Source organism: Cariama cristata, unplaced genomic scaffold, assembly GCF_000690535.1.
Source record: "Cariama cristata isolate BGI_N322 unplaced genomic scaffold, ASM69053v1 scaffold13837, whole genome shotgun sequence".
Classification (NCBI taxonomy): Eukaryota; Metazoa; Chordata; class Aves; order Cariamiformes; family Cariamidae; genus Cariama; species Cariama cristata.
Window position 1 is genome coordinate 22,999 of NW_009625023.1, and position 25,625 is coordinate 48,623.

At 38.7% G+C, this 25,625-nt stretch overlaps 1 protein-coding gene across 1 annotated transcript in view; it reads right to left on the reverse strand.

Annotated features, from left to right (window-relative positions):
* Positions 1-2,118: 2,118 nt before the first annotated feature.
* GOSR1 (golgi SNAP receptor complex member 1) overlaps positions 2,119-25,625 on the reverse strand; it is a gene marked incomplete at its 5' end in the record, with an annotated part of 30,060 nt that continues 6,553 nt past the window's right edge. The window contains 3 exons of the mRNA XM_009703450.1: positions 2,119-2,601; positions 3,929-4,011; positions 13,024-13,053. Of these exons, the coding sequence (XP_009701752.1) occupies positions 2,477-2,601; positions 3,929-4,011; positions 13,024-13,053 (238 nt within the window). The remainder of the gene's footprint in view (positions 2,602-3,928; positions 4,012-13,023; positions 13,054-25,625) is intronic.

Consider the following 25,625-nt stretch of genomic DNA (forward strand, 5'->3'; position numbering starts at 1 on the left):
CACAAACCTGTATTTTGGGATTCCAGATGAACTACTACAATCCACTGTTTTCATTTCACAGCCCATTGCTTTATCTACAGGTCCACATTATCAGAGACGTCCAGGAGAATTAGGAAGTCCTTCCCCTCGGCTATATGCAAGCACACCACTTCAGAGAGCAAAGCAGAGGGCCTGTTCACATTGCTAGAGGACTACAAGACGATGATGAAGGGGAGACTACAAGGTTAATTAAATATATTTTCCAACGCAAAACTCCGTCTCAAAACCAACGCAAATAAAAACCATCGAGGGGTGGTCCACACTGAAACCACTTCCAGTAAAGCTTTCTCAGAGATAATTCAGCATATTTCCATTATTTTATGCTAAAATATATCAGTTCCTCCATAACATTTTCATAACATGAAAGATCAGTGTGTTTACATATTTATTATAATCTATGTATTTTCCATAGCAGCTTTTTCACACAATAAGATTAAATATATGCACCAAATAATCAGTTAAGTCCAGTAAAAACACTGGTTATAAGATTAAATAAGTGAATTTATTTACGGTACTGCAGATCTCATATTGCCAACTATACAGCAACCAAATCCTACAAATCCTAAACAGAAGCATGACTGCTGATCAGGGTCCCTTAGGGTGGTGGTGAAATCAAAGAAAAAGCATTGTGGAGAAGAGGTTTGATCTCCCAACACAGATTCATTAACAAACCTCCTTTACCCATGAAGGTTTTTCATAAGCCCCTTTAATGAACACTTCATTTCAAACCAGGAACGTTCCCAAATCAACCAAATAGTCACCCTTTATTTGAAAGGCAAGTCCCACAGTTTTACACGTATTAATTCCAAATGCTTTCTAATCCCAACGACAAGATGACAGATTAGAAGTCTTTGTTGAATTTTTAGCATGAAGTTTTTAGTCTGCAGATAAGCCTTTAAATCCATACAAACATTCTGGGCGCAAAAGTGTGATTTTGCACATTACACAGGCACGAGTCTCTACTCCCTGCAACAGGTACTTCACAGACACTATAGAAAGCAGTAAAAAATTGCATCCGTCCTGCTAGACTTTGCTCCAGAAGAGAACCTGGAGCCTATCTGACATTTGTGGGTAATGGCATACATGAAATCTGTTAGAAGCACTGTAAATTGATTGTGAAAAGAGTTAATCAAGTTCTTTGAAAGGTATTTCAGTGCCTCAATTTGAATTTATTGGGTTATGACAGGACAGATGGAAAAGAGCTGTTGAAAGAGCAGAAAAATCCATAATTTGTGAATCTGCAATATCAAAGCCATTCCTGATGTCAGCTTTGTTTAGAGACGCAAACACAACAGGATTCATGTTGCATGTCTGGACAAAAAAAAAATTTTTCCTCCCAAATAATGGTAAATAATATTTGTTTCAGTATTCATACATTCAATTCTTTACTATGAGGAGTTATGTCCAAAACTTTTGCACTCGGATACATTTGCCTCAAGGTATAACCATCATAATTTTCATTTCCAATTGACAGTTTAGATTATATCCTACTTACAGTGTAAAAATATTAACGCTATTAGAATAACTTTATCTAAATTACAATATAGACTTTTCAAACTGCTTATCATGTCTTTTTATAAAGACTTTCATGATGCCAGCCAAAATCAAAGTATGTAGACCCAAAAGACTACTTTTAGGTGAACTCATGTTTGGTCACTTTTCAGATGACTGAACACTATAGTAAACAGCTGCTAGGACACTGTGCTCCCTTTTTACAAAGAGGGACTTGTTAGTCCCTTTAAAGCCACAAGAAACCTCACAAGTCTTCCTCAGAGGGTACTGAGGGTACTTTATTCATATTCTGTGCAAAAAGTGAACTGAACGACTTTTTTTTTTTTTTTTTTTTACTTTGAGGAATTTGTGTGAAGCACAGTTGTCACAGCACAAATTATGCAGAAATAACTAGTATCTCAACCATGAGTTAAAAAGAATTACAGAACATGTATTTAGCAGTAAAGCAACCTGACGGCTTAAAGCTGCAATATTCTTCTCACAGGGCAAGTGTTCAGTACTGTGCTTGGCCTACAGGGGAAACTGGCTTCCTGCAGAGTTTCCACCCAAGGCAAGCCTAACAAACCTTTCCCACTTACCAGCCGACAACGGACCTCCCCAGCACCGCTCATCACAGCCACTGTTCTACCAGTTCTGGTAGGTGTCCCATATTTACTTACCTTGTGGTGAGAAAGGGAATTAAAGACAAACAAATCCTACAAAATTTAACCAAAGGAAGATGTATGGCAGGGAAGGAGAAACACTGCAGCTTCAACCCAAACCCAGTGTCACAGTCTACCATCGTAAGCTCTAGACATCATGCTGATAGTCCCAGCCATGACGAGCGGGCTGTTTGAAGTCTGTTGCTTCCCCCACTCACTTTTCCTTGACTGGGCGGCGAGGGATCGTGGTGATGAGTTTAGCAGAGTCCATGGGGGAACATCCATCAATGAAAAGCATATAGCAGCAGCAAGATGGTACAGATGCCAATAATGCCACCCAAGATGAGGGAATCTCGTCGTTTCCGAAGGTTGATCCTTTGAATCAGGCTGTTCACTGCTGGAAACCGATCTTTAAGGAGTCTGAGTCAAGGCTGTATCAGCAAACAGTATCTTCAGTAACAAGCCCCAAATTCTGTACGTGGAAATCCCAATACTGCAAGAAATGCAGAACTACTCCCAAGCTGGCAAAAGCAGACGCAGTAAAAAAAAAAAACCAACCCTGATGGACAGTTAGCAGGATTGCAATTGTACTTCACTAAGAACAGAGAGAAGAGAGAGCTTAGAGTTCACATTTACACAGAATTCATTACCTGATCACCTAAATTACCAGCGTTTGATATATTTTAATCTCCAATATGTGAGGCTTAGTTACTTTTAATAATTGTGTTTAAATGAGAATGAAAAAAAAAAAGATAAATGGGGCAGTTACATAAAATATCTGTGGAATTTATTTAATGGAATTCTGCTACTGGTGAAGGAAACAACCAAAGGCACTTGACTCAGAAAATCATGCACGTTGCATGACTACGCATTGTTCAAGTACAGCACATAAGGAAGAACTCCTCCTACTGTAAAATCATAAAGATGTAAATCTATCTTTTAATGTACAAAATACAATTGCCAACGAGATAATACGTTTCAGAGCTTCACGTCTTTGGAACCAAGAATCTTTTAAGGCAAAAGCTTATTGAATTTTTTTTTTTGTTCTTGCCAATTGCTAAGAACTGTAATGAAATTTATGGGTTACCAAGATACATCTCTTCAGGATGTAATCCAGCTAATCAAATGATGCTAATGCTATTCTTTGGGCCCTTATAACAGAAAGGAAGGAATAAGTGGGAAAAACAACAAACATGCCTGACTTGACAATCTGGCACATTCTTTAACCATCAGCACAGAATATGAGGAGAAACCAACAAGACAAAATCTTAACATCTACAAGACTGTGACAGACAAGAGGATACTCAGGTCATGAATACTCTCAGCTGTAAACCACAACAAGCAGCAACGTATGCCAAGCTTCAGCTCTGGATAGTCTTGAAAGCAAAAAGCAAGGAGTAAAATGAAATTATACTTTTATCAGAACTTATAGCAGAGAAGGCCATAAAATGCCGTTGCAGATCTCTACCTGAAAATTAAGCTACATTGATTTATATGCAGTATTCAAATTTGAGTAAAACCAACTTATTCACCACATTAATCATTAAGATGCTTCAGTCAGATTATCAAGTGAGACTGGTAAAAAAAAATGGATCTGTCTGTCACTCATGACAATACCGCTACAGGTTATACAGTCACTGACATCGCAAAGCATTTTGATCCCCAAATGACAGAGTGAAAAATCGTACTATACCTCTTCTTATGCACTGGCAGCACAAATTTTTAGGAAAGGATACTAGCCAAGGTATTCATCTTGCTTTGTATTGACTTCAACATCCCTCTCTGCGAAGTCATATTTTCTTTAGTTGCCATGGCAATGCTGGAGAACGAAAAAGAGGAGATCAAGTTGTTGGTGCTAAGAATAATCTACAGCTACAACAAGAGGAAAGCAAGCAGGCAATGCTTCTTTAGTGAACAATGAATGAGGTGAAGCAATATGAATGAAATCACATTTTTTCCATTAATCTCTATCCTTTACACTTAAATGAGTTCTCTTTTTATATAAGCCATTAACAATTGAAAACACTACGATTTCTTCAAACAGGCAGGGTTTTGGCATATCTTCCCCGTCCCAACAAAAAATGGTACTACATTACAAGCACACCTAAAGGTACTCTTCTGGCATAAGTTTTAAATTTAGACGTTCGTTTAATCGCAGAAGCCCCATACTTACTTTCACTCTAGAGAGCATATGAAATTTCTTGTCTGCCATCAGGATATGATGGCTACAGAAGTATTAAGCAAATAAGAGCTGACTCACAATTAAAAATCAATTTGAAAAGTGAACGTGCTGGTTGAGAGGAGACATAAGCGCAGTTTGAGACCCGACACAGCTCATAGAGCTTCACACAGAAGGTTTCTAGACAATCGTGCTGCGGCATACAGTCACCAGGTCTCTGAAGACATTTAAACACAATGAAGTGTTGAGATCTACTTGCTCTGACTCAAGATTAACACTGTGCTCTGACTCCAGGTCAGGGGGCAAAGCTTGGATTCTCCTGCATTCATGTCTCTTCCCAGCAAGCCAAACCCGACGGTTTTCCCCAAGCTGGAGTTGAGGGAGCTGGTGTATAATGAAATCATATCAAATGATGCTTCCATCACAGCACAGATAAAATACATTTTTGGGCTTTGGTCCTAATTAAGAGTATCATCCATAAGTTTTCATACTCTGTTTCTTTACTAATACATGGTCTAGCTGTATGTACTCTATCCAAATATAAGAACACAACACAAGTGAATTTAAAACAGAATTTCCCATTTCAAATGTAATATATTCTGGAAGTTGGAAGAAAGCAACTGTGCTCTTAAAAATACAACATTTAAATGAACATTTTGAAGAACTACTCAGCCAACAAAAAATTTTCTCTACCTTAACTTTCTCTTCAGCTCATAAAACAAAGAGTTATAGGATGGAAAACGAAAGGCTAAGCTACTACTTGTAGCCCCAGGTAGTATTTCATGTAGCTACTTCGAATGCAACAGCTTTGTCAAGACAAACTGCACAGACTCATTTACATCTAGAGGAACGGTATACAAAAGTTCAGGCTCTGGAGATACCGTGCTTAAGAAGGAACAGTAGGACAAATACGGCTCTCCTTGGCTGGCATGCATTTCAAAAATAAACAAAGTAGGACATAGACATAATGCGGCTGGGTAATAACTCAGAAAATGACACCTATATTGCCGTTGACTATATCTATATGAACAACAACAATTAAAACACACTCTTGGACAAGTTTGTGAGCCTTAAATATGGAGGGAAAGTGATCTGGAAGAATAAAAGTAAAGTGGAAGAACACAATACAACATAAACAACATATAAATAGGAGAAAAGGGAACTAAAGCCGTAATTTCGGAGGAGAACAGATAGGAAAATGCAAAATGCTTCTTTTACCCAATACAGACATTCAAATTTTCAAGAGCGTTTTATGCTTCCTCACACTCAGTGTCTGTATACAAACACGACACACAGATCCCAGCTAACGTGAGCATTATTTCTAAGGAGGGGCAGGTACAAAGCACCGAAACGCACAGCGCAAGCCTAACGTTATCTCAAGTTCTGCAATACAAACCAGACATTGCATTTCACATAAAGCCTTGATATTTACTGTTGAGCTCTCTGAATGCACTTGTCCAATACCTCTGGTTCTCAAGCTGTTCTGTACTCAATTCATCTGGGTTTCAGGGCTTTGGGCTTATCTTTCTGTAAGAGTTAAAATGTTGAAAAATCATTTGTCCAGGTATTAGTACTAATGTACTTAGGTTGACCTGGTATTTCAGTACTGGAAGGTGATAAAGAAAGGGCCTTTATCCACCCTAGAGTATCTTTCCAGGTAAATCTGGTAGGAAAAGTCACACACACAAATTATATTTGTACACTTACTAAACACAGAACAGGCATTCCTACACATTTTTATAACAAAATCCATTTGATACATTTTATTTTAAGTTTCTCTCTGAACAAAACAACATTTGGAATGAGCAGCTCTGGATCATCCGATGTTCCGCTGGCTTCCCTACCAGGACACTACAGCCAGTATCACAAGAACAGCTGGCAAAACCCAGCAGAGCCAAGCCTAACAACTGCCCTTCAAGACTTGGAGCGAAAGATCAGAATCACAGTTCACAAACATCTTAAAGAAGAAAACATCCCAGATCAATGATCTTTAAACTATTTCTGGAGCAGTGAGGTCCTTTGGGTTCCTTTCCATTAAATCTGCCTGTTCCATCTCAAGTAGCCCTTGATACAGTATCTTCAACCTTCCTATAATGTGCCAAGCAAACTTTGAGGGGGGTAAAAAAAAAGGAAAAAAAAAAAGGAAAAAAAATCTGCTACCACCTCTTCAGGTGGAGGCTGCCTTATGCAACTCTGGTTTTGCCCATAAAAAACCTAAGAGACCACGAAGCCAGAGCCCGAGTGTTATAAGTGGTATGATTTTGGTTTTCAGAGTAGCAGAATACCTTGGAAAGCAAGACAAGTTCATCACACAAATGTATGTGAGACACAGGTGGCAGAAGGGCCAGCCTACGGCTCTCATAGCTTCCAGGTCACAGAAAAGACTCTTCCAAAAGCTCTATACAGTGAATTCTTTTGAATAGAACCACATGCACTGACAGGGCAGATCAATATATTATTTTAAGGTTATATTAGCACTCTGGTAAACCTGGACATACATTAGGAAATGGAAGGTTTATCAGTCTTAAAGAGAATATAAACAGTTTGATAACATGTAGGCAAAACCCTGACATTTTCACTCAGCAGCTCTATGAGAACAGATTTAACATTTCAATACTAAGTTTTGAAGCATTAGATTTTTAAAAAAAAAAAAAAAAAAAAAAAAAAGGAGGTTTCAGGGCAGAACCATGAAAAACCTTCAAGTATTTTTTATTTACAACCAGCTATGTAGCATTTTTCCTTTTATACTTTTGAAATGCCAAATCAGGGCAAAGTGAAAATGAAACTCATAGTTAACTGGAAGCAACAGGGCTTGCAGCCGCCACCTTGGTGTTTATAAAGGGGTTGCCAGAATCAGTTAACTAGCACTCTTCATTTCTACAAAAACAACAGAATAAAGTCTACAAAGCCTCTCCTCTTAGACTGTGTAATACTGTCACTCAGTACGTTGTGCATGCTTGTTCCTCTGGATATACTAACTATATCTAACCCATAAATGCAAGTGATTTATTTGATTGCATGGGGCAGCTTTCAGGACTAAAATGATACTAAAAGAAAGTGAAAATTAGATTAGAGGAGAAACGAAGAATCAAATCATTGCCTACTCAACAGTGCATGAGTATACTAAGAAAACCATCTAAGAGAAGGTGTTAACAGAAATTCTGAACAGAGACTAAACAGCTGTATATCAATAGAATACAGAAAAAGCAGTTACCATCAAGGGCTGGAAAAGGGGCTACAAAATTAGAACAGTAAGTACCTCAAATAGTATCACATGTGAGAAGATATGGCATTTGACAGATTATATACATTTACAACTCAGCATACGGGTATTTTACTCCTTTAAAGTACAAAACAGTAAACTTGCAAAAACATTACACTTGCTATTGAGAAGAGCACTCAGGAAATTTTGAGTTACTAGGAACCAAGTTGGAAAAAAAAGATTTCCTAGCTGTACACAGGAAAGCTTGCTCAGTAACCTACAGCTTCTTACCTTACACCCGCAAACTGACTTGGTACTTGTCCAGATGAAGTTTTAATACAGCATTTCTCAAAGCACTCCTGAATTAAGCCACATGTTTTCATAAGATGCATCCAATGACTCATTAAGGCATCCATTAATTTACAGAAGTGAAAATACAAGATGACTGCCAGGATCTAAAGTGTTCCTGAGACACCTCCAAAATGCCTTTGGAAATAATTATTACAGATCACCATGGAACACAAGGTTCTTGCTTTAACATCTGAGGAGCAAAACCGTCCATTTCATATAAAAAGTGGTTAAGTTTACATATTACAAGCTTGGAATATTTATTCATTTCTTTCACCCAGTATTTTGAAAAATTTAGCTCAATGGGCTAGGTTTTACTGAAGAGCTCTGAAGAAAAAAAAAATTGTAGCGATTACCATTTTTAATATGATATGGTCCAGTAATGAAATGTAATTGCGATATCCATGAACAAGCATTTAACTGGATTCTAGCTACCATTAACAAGTCAAAATTCAAGTAAAAAGCACTGTTCTTCATGCATAATTTGATTACTCAAAACACGAGCTGGTTTACCTAAGCCTTTATATCTATAAATGAGATAATAAATTTAAGAACTACCAGAAAACACATAGCTCCTGGGGACTGGTCCACTGATTGGTCCTGTACAGTCTTAAGTACTGCAGCTTCCTCATATCCCTCATTAGATTGTTTTGGTTTCATTCCCATCCCTAACATATGCTCAATGACTTACTGTTGCCATTTCTTTGCTGACAAATGCATGTAAAAAAAAAATTCATCATATTCTTCCTATTCACAGTATTGGTCCCATCTAGTTACTTCACATGGTAATCTCCCCAGATCAAGAATACCTTTTTCTTACCTTTAGAAACTTCTGCACAACATTTATGATAAAAGATTAAATGCTTCTCACTGGAATCAAGATGACCCTGATTTAACAGTTTCATTTGGAAGCTAGCACGAACTATTCTCGGTGCTGCACTGGCTTGAACTACTAGAGTTGGGTGTAAACCAAGTTTCTAAAACCAGATGGTATTCTGCTCTCTAATATTAAAGCACTGCTGAAGCACAATATTACACATTGGTGCACTACTGGAGAAATCTCTTCTGGGTAAGCCCAAGGTCACAGCCACAAAGAGCCCACCCATCTCTCCCACACATACGCAGAAAAAAAATTCCTGTGCTTGCACCCATATTTCCTCAAAATTTCACTTACATTTCGAGTTTGCCCTTGAATGTTCAGTAGTGCTGTGGGTATGCAAGCAACCACGTTTCTCTTCAAAAGTAAAACAACTGCTATTTGTACACGCTTTGCAGTTTTCACTGGTACGTACAGAGTAATAGACACTTCCAGCCATTATCACACTCAGAGACACACTTTTAATGCCGCTTGACTCAGAAGCAAAGTGTTTTTACCCAGACAAATGTCTAAGCTGTCAGGTACTTTCCCCCCACGTAGCAGCCATATACATACAGGGGATTATCAAGCCAAACATACCAAAAGTCAACTCCTTGCTTCATCCATTGAGACAGCTCAGTCAAATCTACATTGATGGAGAACTAAAACAAAACTCTAAAGGAACAAGACATGTTTTTAAAAATTAAATAATTCATGTATTACTGGAACTTCTGCTTCATTTTGTACTCCATGAATCATACTTGCTCATTTAAATTCACGACAACCTCTATGATTAAAGGAATGGACTCTGTGACTCTGCATACAAATGCAAGCTCTAGTTTTAAATTGGTAAAAATTGTGATTATATCACTTATTCTTTGCATATACACATGTACCTATATGTTCATATCTATAAATATACACGTGTGTGTATATATATATGCATATGTACACACACAATCTTTCAAATTACTTTAAAGACTATTGTGTCTTTTGATGAAGCCTAAGATGAAAACAAAAGGAACATTTCTCCAGGAATGCAAGTGATTTTGCCTAGACACTCTGGCAAGGCTCTTCTGAAAAGTGCTAAGACTCAAAATCTAACTCATGCCTTTCCTTTCTGTAAAGTCAAGATTCAATGCAAATTAATTTTTCCCTTTTATTAAATCCTAATTATTACCTAAAGAAATAACCCAAATACATAAGGAGATGATATTTTTTCAACTTAAATCTATGGTTTGGTCTGGCTTCAGAGTGGAAGTGGAGTAGTCCAATCTGTTAATATACCAACACTGACAAATCAGCCTCAATTAGGCCTCAGAAACAGTTTTACAATAAAATCTTAAGAACTTGCCACAGTATACATGCAAAACTGTAAAAAAAAAAAAACTCAAACTGAGCCAACCTAAAAATGTAAGTTGTTGGAAAACAAGAAATAAATCATTTGCTATTTTGGAAAAGTGACAATGTTTGAAAATGAAAACCCGAGAATACCAAACATATTAAGCAAAATCTATGCTTGTATTTAAATCTGGCCAAGAGAAGTGAACACTGTTCCAAAAGAACTGCAGTACAAAGTATCACCTCCCACTCGTTTCTGGAAAGAAATATGCTGCAGTAAGAACCCACGTCACGTAATTCACTTAAAAATTGATGAAAAGTTTAATACTAACAAAACATCTGGAATGATAGCCCTACTCATCACTGTAGTTACTGAATCATTTCAGCTTTGGTGCCCATATATTCTCTTGCACCTATGTTTGCTCCCGTGGAGGAACCACACACAGGAAGAGTCAGGGTCGGCGCTTCTTCGGTTCTCTTCTCTACGCAAGGTTAGAGCAAGGGTTTCACAATTCGTGCTAACTGGCAACGGGGTCACTGCTATGCAGCTTGTCAACAAAAGCCTCTGCACGCATAGAAAAATGCTTTCCAGTGTTTAGAATCACTGCTTAATAACAACCCCTAAAAAAATGGAAAGTAATTTCTTGACTTCCTGAATTACACCCAAATAATGAGTAATGAACTACAGCAGATACAAACCTTGAAGACAGAGCAGTATTAGTAGCCAGAATGAGCTAATTACATCTCACTTTGCTCAAGGAATCTGCACTCAAACAGCTTCCCCTGCACAATTCCCTCTTTTATTTGGTTTACAACAGATAAAGCAAGTGATCATCAGAAGTTGGGTAAATTTCCATCTGGTAAATTAACTTAAAATCCAGCAGGGTGTGCCACCAATTAATATCATACCTGAATACTTGCGATTACTGGGGATGACAAGAAAAACAGTAAACCAAAAAATTCATCCTGGTTTCAACAGAGTCGGAATTGAATTAAGATTATATAAATGGAATTACATTTCCTGCTCAATGTAGTTACTAAACAAGCTCTTTTTCTACAAAAAGAAATGTAGAACAGTTTTGGCAACAGCTACAAGAAGTTCACTTACTGTAGACAATAAACAGTGCAAGGAGGAGTGCTGAAATCCAGTCTCTTAAAAATCAAAGTTAATAAATTAACAGAAGGAATGCTTTCAGTAAAGAGCACCGAGGAGCTCTGACCCAAGCCATGCGGTAGGGATTGCTGCACGAGAAGTAGTTCCTGCGAAGACGGTCAATTTGTACTCAACCACAGGACTGCAGCTCACGCAAATGAAACTCAAAGCAGTTTTCAACCAACCAGGACACCTACTGATGACACCGTGGAGCTTCTGAGCAGGCCCAAAACTGGTGGAGGAGCCCGGGTGAGTATTCAGGTAGCTGCCCTGTTCTGAGCTCCAGTTTGTCATGGCTACGTTGCCTTGCACAGGTACATCGACAGAGGTACACTTCTCACGCATACACATACTCTCAGTTCCTCTGATGACACGTAATCAAGAGGTTAGGTGAAGAGCTCAAATGATAAAATACGAGTCATTCTGCAGGATATTAAGCTTAGTAAACCACCATATGCTGTTTAATGCTCTAGTTACTGGAGTGGCAGCAAATCATAGAATCATTATGGTTGGAAGAGACCTCAAAGATCATCAAGTCCAACTGTATAGCCGATGCCACCATGCCCGCTAAACCCACTAAACCACATCTCGAAGCGCCACATCTAAACGTTTTTTGAACACCTCCAGGGATGGTGAGTCCACCACCTCCCTGGGAAGCCCGTTCCAATTCCTAAAATAAGAGATTCAAACATTGAGCAGTTTTACGAGACGGAAAGTAGGCCTACAAGCATGGCAATAAAGGACAGGATTTTTAATCAGGAAAGGACTAGAACCCAAAGTAAAACAAATATTCACAATAACTGTGCTAAGTTTGGCAAATATCTTTATGAGGCTGCGGTCAGATTATATCCACATTTTCAGGCATTATTGTACTGACCACTTCTGGTTCATCGCTGCACATTAAAGTGGTTTAACACATTCTTCCACCATGTTAATTATACTGAGCCCACTGTGTGTACTTAAGCTAGCCAGCCCTTAATGGACACAGAGCCTTGCTGTACCTCTAATTACTCTTCTTGATCACTTATGCCAGTACATGCATTATCTGAAAGTGTATCTTGCTTGCTTTCTTCCTTTTTTTTTTTTTTTAAAGCAATAATCTAAAATTTAAAACCATTAAGTCAGGCACTCTGAATTATTGGTTTGCAAAATCCCAGAGTTCAACGGAAGATTGGGAAGGGCACAGATGATAAAAGTAATTTATGATGCTATGGTTCCAAAATTTCTAGATCAGTTAGAGAAGATATCACTCAAATATTCAAACTATGTAAAAAAACCCGAAAGATAAATAACTATACAACAGCAATAACCTCTCAAGCCGTTGTGGTAAAAGCCCATACCTATATCAGCTGCACACTAGGGTGCTGAATACATTGAAGGATTATAGAAAACCATGATGCAGAAAAGTGTCACTGTGAGAAGAAACAGCTGACTACTGGAATAGCCCTCAACAGCTCAGCCCGAGATTCGCTCTGCTTGATCACTCCCTTTCTTTTTGTAGGGGCTATTCACCTTTGAACAGAAACGCAAATTTTCCAAACTAGGATGAATAAAATATTTAAGCAACACCATTATGTCAACACTGAATAGAAAAAAAAAAAACCCACCCCACCACCACTTCATTGCAATACTGCATACGAGTTTTAAACAATACAGTTATTGTATAAATAAAATGACTGATATCTTTAGACACAATTCAGTGCAAACACTGATTGTACAGAAAATAATGCAAATTAGTAAGTTCATTCCTACCTTATTGTTTCTTCTATCAGTCGATCTGAGCTGAAAGACAAAAGAAAAAACATCAAGTTAAAAAAAGTAACAAGCACTAAGTATTATTTTAGATGATTAAATCACTGATCGCCGTAATACAAACCTTAACAAATTTGGCCTCAGAATGTCTTATTTCAGGATGTTGTCACTTTTTGCTACTACATAGACTTGGTACATATAATGAGAGTCTTTGGAGAAGATGCACGTAGTGTCCTCTGGAGTAGCATTTCCTAACTGTATGCAAGAGCAGATGCTCAGGAGAACACACAAAGCACTGAGAAGACAGAAAAAGGGGAACGGGCTCCGTGACTCGTGGCTAATTAATGTTAACTGAGCCTGATGTGTACCAAGTGCCTAGGACAGTTTGGAAAGGAGTATTACAGAAGGAAGTATTTGATTTTATTTCTTCTTAATCCTTGTCATTTCTGCTCACCCCTTCAAAAAATATAATTAACAATAAAAGCTGAGACTCGGTTCCAGGTAATAACATCTCAAAACACTGCTTCAGAGCTAGTTTACCAAACACTGTTTTATGGTGGTTAACAAGGCAAGTTCTTTCTATAGGAATACCAGTTGGGTGAGAATTAAGCGATGCTTATGGGAAACCAAATACACACCATCTATAAGAGAAAGACCTTGATAACACGTGCCCCTTCCCCCTCGCTGCCACACATTAATCGAGTTGCTATGTAGCATCGCTGGGCAAAGGACAGCCTAAAATACAGCACCACAGAGAGAACATTTCATTTTAAAAAGGGATGTGCAAGATCAAGCTGACAAAAAAGATCCTCAGAAGACTTGAGCTATTTCTCTTTTTCTGTACTCAACTTCTTAGAGACAGGTTTTTAATCACTGTTTTACAGCCAATTATGAAATCCCAGAAAAACATATCTTGTTACAGCAATCGGTATCTCAAACGTAACACTGACATAGAATAGGTGAGCGCATCCCCGCCTCCCGTATTGCAGAAACAATGATGCATCCCTACAATTGCTCTGTTTACCCCACAGATTTATGTAAACTCTTGTAGAATAACTGAAAAAAAATGGGAGCTTGAGTTTGCAGTTTAAGAAGGAAATCAATCTGACAGAAAGAAGTTCATGTTGTACTGGATATTGCTTCCAGTATTAAAGCAGAACTTATTGCCGCCAAACTAAAAGAATTAAAGGACACTGAAAGGGCATGACCATCTTCATCTTCCATCCTCTTTAGTCCAAGTGTTTTGACACCCCAGGAAGGATAGATACCAACAGCCACCGGCGCAGCACAGTTCTGCCTCTGACTCAGCCGGAGCTGCTCGATTTGGAACTTTTCTTCTACCCACAGAAATTCTGGAGATCCCCCCACACCTCCAGCTGGAGCCACGGCGAAGGAGCACGTTGCGCAGGGTGCCCGCGCCTGCGTAAACTGCTCGGGGAGGGGGGAGATGCTAACAGAACGTCCTTATTTGTCTGTGAAGAGGAGTGAAAACATGAAGGTTGCTATTTCAGTCTAGTCCATGGCTCGAAATATGGAGACAGCAGATAGAGCACTAAAAATATTTTGCCCGATTTTGAGTTGAGAGGGACTCAACTGGGGCAGCAAACACTGGAAACACTGGAACTGGAACACTTCTTTCTGCTCCCAAAACAAAGCCACGCTCCAAAGATTCACATCAGTTGCAAGCACATTGGTTTAATCAAATAAAACCTTTTTCATTCACTGTGCGGTGTTCATTACCACTGGCACAGAGAAGTAAAACACCACAGTTATGTACACAAAATGATGTCAGCAGTCTCAAGTCTCACAGTATCTGATAACGTCCCCAAGGCAAGCAGAACAGAAAAGCGATGCATTAAAGATATCTGTACCTGCTGATTCTCAAAGATACAAAATTCAGCTAAGAATGTGTGTTTCATACATGGATAGGCTCTAACAGACAAGCCTATTATGTGAGTAACGCATAATAGGAACAAACTGCCGAAACATCAGAAAACAGTCTGAAAAGCAAGAACAGTGCACAAGAATGCACCATTTTTAAAAAGGTGGGGGGTTTTGTTTGGGTTTTTTTGTTTGTTTGTTTGTTTTTAAATTTATTAACAACAGCATCAGGAGCCTAGTTGGAAATAAGTTACACTTATAAAAACTCTGTGGAACAAAACATTCCTAGAACAGTCCTATCAAAAAAACCCCCTACTCTGGAAAAATCATCACCAGCATTACCAGCTATTTGTCCGTTTAACTGATGAAATTATAGTTTTTCCATGCTGACGAACTGAAGATGACAGGGAAGTTGAACACATTCAGAGACTACGCGTACTAGGATGTTCTCCAAGGTTTTCAGAGCACAAAAATTAGGCTTGCCAGTTTGCAGCCAAGACACTAACAGCTTTTTATGTTAGGGAAAGCTGCAGGTAGGCAGTTTTATTACTTAATCAGAGATGTAAACACAGAAAGTATTTAAAACCTTCAGATTCAGTTATATTATACTGCATTATTTTTTATGTATGTTTGTATGTATACACACGTATAAAAATAAACCCTGGAAATGTAGCTACCTGTAAAAGGATGACAGGCAGAAATAGAAAATAGAAAATTACTGTAATAAACAGTTCTCAATACCAACAAACATGGACATCAGAGCAAATGCTAATGCAAGGCATTTAACAGGCATCTGAAGTCACAGATCAATGTTTCTCAACTTACGGGGAGGTCATCCCAACTATTTAAAAGGATGGGAAGCATATGAATTTTCTTCAGGATGACTGATGTATAGGTATGGGCAGACCGATCTAACTCTTTCGGTCTTAAATAAATAGCTGGGAAGCATACAGATTTACCCAACACAACTTCCAGTACGTTCTTCCCACCCTAAGCAGCATCATCTTTTGATGGTACTGAGAGTATTTCCAAAAATGTCTCTACTCGCAAGCCTCCATGAGGTGAACAAACTCCAGCAGAAAATGGCAATGATATTCACTGAAGTTTTGGTAAAGGCAGTGGGAGTAGAAACATTTTATGGTAAAAATCTGCACATCAGAATCCCTCAGAGTTCTGTTAAGTTTAGTGCTTCCTGCAGAAGTTCAGTTTAAGCAGATGCTAGAGGCTTTTCTCAAGGCAGTAACATGCTCTCGCGCAGCATCTCTTAAAGTCTTCCAAAGTTCTTGGCAAATACAGATCGTAATGTTCACTGACAGCGATACCCAAACAGAAGCAAGCAGTTGTTTCCATCATTTTACAGTTCAGAACCATAGAAAACAACAGTCAGATTCAAGGAAGACCAGAAACAAAGTAGAACAGGGCCCAGAGACCCAAGAGAGGTTTGCACATCTCTGACTATTAATAACCTGTTTTACACAAATGGAAGTTGTTCTCACAATTATGAATAATGTTCATTTCAACTGTTTGACAGAATAAAAAATGACATTAAGAAAGGTAATTTTGCTTAACTTACACATTCAAAACACTACAAAAAGAGGCTCTTAAAAAAAAAAATAAATAATTTTGACTTTGTTCTGCTTTCCAAGCAAAGACAACAAATCCAGTGGACATTACCTTATGAACATCCAAGCAAGGAAACGATGGTTCTGGGCAATATTAATCTGATTTGCCATCTGTTTCAATAAGCTATTCATTTTCACCTGTCGAGACAGATGGCATTTTGGCAAAGCCATTTAAAAATACTATACGAAAAAAACGCTGAAAGATGCTGATGCAATCACTCACTGTAATAAATGGCATAAATCCAACAGTAGCAGCCATGCATATGAAATAATCAGGCCTCTGTGCAACTGCTGTCTTCAGAAAAGATTGTGCAGTTTGTCATTTAAATATGCAGACAGGTAAATTAATCCAAAGGAAAAATTAAGTGAAATACGCCTCTAGGATAGAAAAGAAGCCTGCTCATCACATCAAGCTTTTACAACTAAGGAAAGCATTTTATGTTCTTTGGTTTTTTAAAGCAAATCTCTATGCCAGTAATTAAAATTCAGTAATACAGACGATTACTTAGGTGAGCACAGGGCTCCTCCCATAGCCACAGACTTCCTAGCTAGACACCCAAGACAAGCACTTGTCAGGGAAACCAGATACAGCAGTGAGACTCAGCTGCACACAACTCATTTCACAATGCACTTTAAACCCTTCAGATGAAATTAAGGGCAATATTATCACAAAGAGTAAATTAAAAGGATTAGCGGAAAACCCTGTAGAATAAACGAATATAGTACTTGATGACTATTTTCTTACTTTCATAAAGAATCATTACAGAAATAATAATTTTACTTTGCTCTTTCTCTAACTGCAAAATCAATTACTAGTCTCAGCTCTCTCAAACTGCCTGCAATAAATCTTTCCTATTTTCACGGTACTGGATCACCAGGCAACGTGGAGCTTCCACAAATGCAAATACTGCAAAACATACTTGATACTCCAATACAAGTATACAGATTATGATGAAGCAAAACACAGTTGGCTATTTCCATCATAATCATCATTCCCAACTCACAAGTGAAAGAAACACTGTGCCCACACACAAAAACACCCAGCTCCAACTCCTTTCTTCTGCTTGCCATCAACATACCTTATCATCTAGAAAATTGAGAAGATCATTAAGCTCTTTAAAAACTTAAGTAGAAGAATGTAAAGCAGAACACTTTTTTTTTTTTCCCCCCTGTGATAACAAACAAGATATTCCAGATTTTGTAAGTCTTGTCTCAAGCTTGATTCAATTTAGTGTCAAAGAAAGAGTGAATTCCACTGGACCTGCTTAGCTAGTGTGGACAGTCTCCTACAGTTGCTAATGAAGACAAAAATTGGTGTAGAAGCCTACTCATTGACTGAGATCCAACACAAGAATGTGGCGAGACAAACATACCTAGGGTATATGATACCCAAAGAGAGGAAATTTATAATAGAGGACTGTGCAGACACCACAAAATTCGCTCTTGTGTTTTTATCGAAGAGCAGAAGTGGCACCTGCTATGGATGCACAGCATGCATCAGCACGGGGAGGAAAAGGAATACATTTGACTATGAAGCATACATCTTACGTTTCCAGCATGAGAAGAGCTAGCTGGCCAAAAACAAAGACGTGAGGTAAAATGGGCATTTTCAGGCAGGAACAGTTTGCCCACAGAAACCATTCTGAAAGCAGAGAAAGGTTCAAATACCGACGCAAACTGTTATCTTTTATGGGTTCCCTTCACATGTTAATTAAAGCATAAATCTGGATGCTAAGGAGATGCAATGCTTTCACGCTTTCTGTTGCAGTAGGTAAAATGAAATAAGAGCCTACAACAATCAAACATAAAAACCAGCACAAACACGAGTATTACGTCAATGTATAGATTTGCTCCAAAGGAACAATACATTATTAACAACATCACGCTTACAAACTCTAAACACAGAAGTAAGCTTATTTCTGCAGATCTTTGTACTGGGGAGTCTGACACTCAGTAATCACTTTCAGTAAGAATGAGGAACAGTTGCAAAACTGGAAAAATGAAAAAGCACAATAGCACAACATCACGTTGCTTTTAATCAGTGCAAGCAATTCGTTAAATCTAGAATGAAAGGCATTGGAACATAATCCATTGCTCTAGGCAGGAGTTAACCAACATTATTTGGTGTTGACTTTCTTTCCAGATGGTTCACGTGTACCTTGAATATGAGGAAAAAAAACCCAACATGCAAAAGGCATGTTTTTCACCGTAGGGAAGAATCTGCAAAAGGATTCCCAGGAAAATAAACTGGTGAAACCTACTCCCTCCAACCTGCAGTCCTATGACACAAAATTCACTAAAACGTGGACTCCTAGCTACATCACTAAGTAAATTTCTTGACAGCTTATCAATTCCAACAATCTGGACTTCAGATAAGCTAACATAAGTACTTTCTTTGCAGCTGTCTAACATCTGTAAACATGTCTACGTAGGCACCGTAACCAATGAAAATATTAGTTGTACTAACTCAGCTTAAAGAACAATTTAATAGACGCATGCAAATACCAAGGGATGCTCTCCCTTTGCGGGGAGATCCCTGAACACAGGGTCCACCTTCACAAGTCTGAGAACACCAACAGGTTGTTTCTCCTGGATTTCCAAAGGGTAGAGTCTGCACCTCCACTGAACTCCATGGACTTGTCTGGGAATTACCCACAGACTGAAAGAGATGTTTCTGTGAAAAGAGGAGTTAGCCAAGAAAGCTCTTTGGCACATAGAAAGGCTACCGAGTGAGTGCCTGATGTTCGAGAGTCCCAAGAGGGTGAGCAACAGCAATACTTCTTCCTTTAAAGCAAATCTATAAGGAAATAAAAGCCTTCTCAATAATCTGCAGTATACAGTTTACCCAAAGAATGCAGTTAAAAACTTAAAATGAAAACAGCTCCTATCGTCTCAATGAAGTGCAGCAGCTGGTTGCCTATTAGTAAGCATAAAACCAATGCCAGGATGGCACCAACAGCCACATAATGAGGTTTTCAGAGGCTCTCTATTCGTGGTTGTGAAAGTTCCTGGATAGATTGACCCTCCTGTATAATTGCTCCATATTACCCATAGGAACAAAGTTAAATGAACTGAGAAGGGCAGGCCTTACAGTAAGTCATTATCAGTAACCACAACTGTCAGAACAATTCCAGTAACTTACTAATGGACTATATCGGCATTTCCTCAAATTTTACATGCCGCATGCAGTCAGTGGGAGCGTTGTATTCGTTACTTCCTCTGGTTTAAAACATATAATTTAGATTATACCTTTAACTAAAGGGAAAAACCCTCAAAACCAAGCAACACAGCCTTCGATATCCAACACTGATCTGAAGAAAAATGAGCTCTACCAAGATAACCTGTCATTACTGATTTGTTGGGCATACACAGACAAGATAAATGCACAACTTCCAAGAAACACAAGCTGTTTATAATCTGTACTGTAACAAAAAAGATGGTGCCACTTTTCTAGCTCGATGGTTTTTGACTAAAGCCAGACAAAGCTAAAAAAATTGTTCTACTACTCACACACTCCTAAGTAACCAAGAAAAGAAAATAAAAGGGGAATGTCTTCCAGAAGAGCCCCAACATACAAACCACTTTGTAATGAGTATCTTCTTAATTTCCAGTGAAGCTTACACAGAAACAAAGTGAGGCTTATCCCTAGGATGACAACCCAATTTTAATTTAGTCCGAAACCCTAAAATACACATTGATAGAAATGTATTCTGCTTCCTAACTGCATTTTCACCTGCTGTGGTTTTGAGGGTTTGTTTGGTAGATACAGAAAGCTATATGGCTTTCATCCAGGACTTGGCTGAAGTACCTAATGTCACAACTATCTACCTGCCTGTTTATTAAGGTTCAGAAAATGATTCTTAAAACTGCATAGTTAACTATACAATATAATGAAGATCTGTGGTTCAAAATTTGAAGTGCACACTACATTTAAACCATCTACAATCCAAATTCAGGATGCAATTCATTAATGGATGAAGATCTCAACATTTTTCTTCCAACCCAATTGCACTGTTGGCTTGTCTTTTTATCCAAGACTGAACAAGATGCATTCTTCCAGAGCTGCGACTATACTCAACATAAACAAGGCTCTCAAGTGAGAGGAAAGCATTTTGCATCTTTCACTTGACAACAAAAGTCTTTGAAAGGTTCTAAGCAAAAGTGTATTATCAGGCTAAAACAGGCATGCTTTAGTGGGAATTTGGATCTAGTTCTGCTTACCATAATGGATTTGATAGAAAATATGCATCCCTAGCAGATGGGAGTTGATGCTTTTTATCAAACCAAGCAACACACTAAGATAGCTGCATAGCCTACCATTCAGCAGCCAAGAACGACAAGAACCTCATTCTGATGCATTAGTAGAGAGGTTCAAATTAAATAAACTCAAGAATGATATTTATACAGTAATGTGATAACTTTCCAGAGGTACACTCCGTATTTGAGAAAAATGGAAATAATTACTGTTTAACATACCCATACACATTAAATGAAATTCAACAGCTCGTTTTTACTGGAGGTTCCAATAACAAAAAATGAGCAAGCACTTCTGACTTTAAAGAATAATGAAGTACACAGCCACACTGACAAAAAAACCTGACATGCTGCATTAGAATAATCAGTGATTCTCTGATTCCACAAACGAAATTCTATAAAACTCCACAATTGTTGATTCTGTTCAAAGATGCACATACTTTTCAGAACCAACCCATGTAAGAAGGATTTCGGTACTTGCCTAAGTCCTAATTTCAATACAGACCTTGGGGGGGAGGGAGCTGCCCTAGTTAAGAAACAGTGTTGAAAGGAAAGCTAAAAACAAATAAAACATGCATCACCGACTTGTTTATTTCTGAAATGAGCAAGAAACTTCAGAAGCAAACACAGAGCTCTGAAGTTGAAGTGTGGTTTTATATCCCCCCCTCTCCCTAAATTAAGGGCATAGCGTTGTTTCCAAGGTAAAGCCCAGAGCTGAGAATCAGAGCCAAGTTTTAGCCCCAACCACTTTTTTTCCATGATATATTCAGGTAATCTTTCACACTGAGGGTTTGTTCTTTAGGTTCTGCAGATAGTCATCAACGTCAGGGAAATTATTGACTACGGTATTTTTTAAAGCAATCCAACTATAAGGAAAGCATGCAAATAAATCTTGTGAGATGAATATAATCTTTGGTTTAGTATTTTGGGGTAGGTTTGGTTTTTTAAGTCCTAAATGCAGCACAGGAAGATGAAAAGCACTAGTTGATTTTACTCTAATGAAGCTCAAGCTATTTTTAGAGGGAAAATCTCTTTTAAATCCTGAAGTGCTTGGCTGATTTTCACATTCTTTTATTAAGTTAGTTATAAATAACAACAACACCCAGGAGAGCATCTTCCTTCATTGCTCGCGAGCTTTGAACCTCCCCAAATTCTCATTAAACTACTTCAATAACTCGCTCATACAGTCATATAATTACAGTCACATAATAAGGAGTGAAGTTTCTTTCTTCCAGAAGACATGAACTGTTTCCCTCATTGAGCAGTATTTGGTATTAAAATATGAGAACAGATAGGTTGTGCTCAGTCTGGTGTTGCAGTTAAGAATATGATATGCCCAAGACTCATATTCAGTCTGGGACTGTTACAGGGGAAGCCGATCCAGCCGCTATGAAGTGGTCTGGTCTCATTCTGCCATCAGTCTTCAAGAGACAGAGGTTCTGCCAACAGGCTTGGAGATACAACCCATTCAATCCCAGGCAGAGATAAGGCTAAAGGAAAGAATCACTGATGCATAACTGCAATTGAGAAAACTCTGCAGCAATAGGACACAGAACAGAAAGAGCAAATAGAATCGTATTTTCAAACAGGACTACAGTACAAGTTGTGCAACTCAGTAAGCTTTAGCAATAACAAAAATCCTCCTTTGTTCAAATCCCTTCCTTGAAAACCATTTTATTTGTGCTGCTGCTCAGACAGAGCATACAGCCCTGCCCAAAAAGTCTGTGCTACGGATATTCAGTGGTAAGTCAGTCAGTAAGGTGATTACCGTCCTCATCCTGACGGGCTAGCTGAGGCACTAGCAGGCAGCTTTAATGCAGTAGTTTCTCAAGCTTCTTTATTCCAGAAACGAAGAAAACAAGTCAGTGGTATTTGGGAAAACAGTGACACACCATTGCTAGAGTTCTTGCAATTAACGGCCAGCAGAGAAACATTTTAACCCAGATACCTCAATCTCTCCTTGCACTGTATCTTCCAGTTCAATAGACAAAGCACTACAGCCTTCCATTACCACTGCACAGCAAGTCTGCAGCCAAATTACACCGTATTCGGTGCTTCTTGGCAAACAGTCCGACCCAAGGCCATGGATAGCATGTATTGCCCTTTCATAGCAGATCTGTTTTGTTTTTTCATTACTGCCATAAAGCAAAAAAAAATTATTCATTATCAAGTGCTGCTTCAGTTAAAATCTGTATTAGAATTAGGAGAATGGAGTGACAAGAATACCACATTCTGCTTTGACACGAACAAAAAATAAGCTTAATTTAGATGCAAGTTTTGCAATTAAAAAAACCCCACAATTAAAAAAAACCCAACTCTTATTGGGCCTGACTAAAGCAGAGCTCAGCAGTTTTGAGGCCGCCAGAGCAGGCAGCCTGCAGGCACCCAGGGAAGAGGCTCATCACACTCCTCCCTCCCTGCTGCTGCCCCAACCACCTTGGGAAGGAAAAAGCAATCGGTGAATTAGCTGTTTTTCCTGCAGTCTCTTTCTTTCCAAGAGATGAAGGAGATGCTGTGGCGAACCGCGTGTCAGCCAGAGCAGGTACTGCCCAGGCATCTCCGTGTTCTCCCCCTGCAACTGAAGGCGAGGGAGGGGATGGAAGGGGAGACAAGAGGAGGTCTCTGGTTTTAATCCAAAACTGAAGGTCCACTGAAATTCACGGGAAACAGCACAGTGAATGGAAATCAGGGCATGCAGAGCAGCGATAACAAAAGAAAAGGAAATTAAATTAAGGTACAACACTGGTGGCTTTTTTCCCAAAAGATCAACACACCTGTAATCAAAAAGCCTGTAAGGTGTCTCCACATCTCACTAAGATGACCCCTGTGTGCAAATCAGTACTGAAGTGGAAAAAATGTAAGCAATGTCAATATTTAGAGGAAAAATGGTCACAAGTCACTCCCTCTATTAAGATCTGGACTGTGTTATGAACAAAGTTTGAAAGCAGTTTCCCGGTGATTATTCTCTACTGAATGTGGCCATTTCTGCCCAAACAACAACAGGAAATTTGAAATGGCTCTACTGAAAAATGAAATGCAATAATAATAGTAATAAAAATATTTAGTACTCCAGAGTACTTCACATATATGAAGTACTGCACAAACCTTAATTTATCGTAATCACCTCTATGAATCAGGTATGTATTATTAATAGCACCATTACACAACTGCTGCAAATTCCCGTTATTTCTTTTGCTCACTTGTCTTATTTCTCTTTTCTCTTTCACATGCAGAACACATCCCTCTGATTTGTTTGCTCTTCTCCTTTTCTCCTTCAAAGTTTCTCACCCACTTACTCTGGCACCCCTACCCTCTCTGTTCCCAGTGCTAAACATTTTAAGACAGAGGGGTGTTTTATGTCCTTAGCTTCCCTGAACATTTTCAGCAGGTTCATCTCATTGACCTGCATCACTGATACCTGATACTCTGGCTAAGCTGAAAATTTTTTTACTAGATAGATTGATAGCCCGCATAGCAACATTCACCAGAAACATGCAGTCATCTGACAACAATTAAAGACACAGCTAATGATATCTGCACCAACACAGACACCTGCTTCACCACCAGCCACTTCTTTTGGAAAAGGACAAATGTCTAATTTTTGAGCACTGGAGCTGAGTAATAAAGGAATAGTCATACAGTGGTCCTACAATGACAACACAAATCTACTACAGGAGGTGCTGGCGACCACTAAGTGGCCTAGTTTTCATCTAGTTTTACAAGGAATTCATCATAGGTAATAAAATCTGCAATTTCTATCTAAACCGTGGAAGCCTTCATCAATTTTTACACAAACTCATCAGTATCACCTGATACGGTATCATTTACATACAATGCAAGTACTAACACAAGGGAAATTTTCACTCGCATATGCACGCGATATTGCAAATTTAATCAAACACGTCAGTCCCTTCTGTGCTGACTTAGGCTATAACTCATCAATAACTGCAGAATTTCTCAGGGCAAACACTACGTTGACAGGACTCTTTCCTCTGAGGCAGCACTTTTCTGAGCAGTTTTTAGAATGCTAGGCTAGATCTATTCATCAAAATCATTTTCTTTAGATGGAAGACTGTATTACAAGAAGAAGGATGACTTGTTTACCTCCCTGGCCAAAAGCATACAAACAGAAAAGATGAGACAAAAACCTTTACCGAATGGCACAGACCCGAGAAAACAAGCACTCAAAAATAAACTGCAAACATGACTGCACTAGATTTAGTATTTCATTAAGCATCTGACATGCCAAAAGATCTCAAGTATTAGTTAAAAATATTAACAGAGCATCAGTGTTCGACAAGACTTGACTTCCAGCCTCATTGTAATTAACAGGAGTTAAAATTTTTCTTAAAAAAATTAAGCATTATTATTTTTCTCTCCAGAGCCAGGTAAAACTATCCTTGAATTATCTGTATAGAAGTTAAGTAGGAAACTGAGAAACTTAGAAACTTTATGCCTCCTATCCAGTCAATAAAATTTCTAGACAAATCACCTTTCCCAATAAAACTCAGAATCAGCTGATTTATAAAATGAACTGAACGAGCAGCAAAGTTTTCAGTTGAAGAGAGAAGAACACACTCTGCTTTTGCTAACCCTCCCAGAACTGGGGTTCAGCGGTGCGGAGCTCTGCGTGCCCCGAGCCCGAGGGCTGTCCCAGCAGCACCACGACCCTAACGCAAAAGTGCAGAAGACACTCGTGCCAGCAGCACTGACACAGCAGCCAGCCCCACCCAGGGAAAGTGAATCCAAATGGATCCACGATCCTCACGGCTTAATGGATAGCAGTTTTATATATTGCAGGCATAGCAAGGGTTTGCACGGTGCTTCTGCTGTTGTAATTCCCTT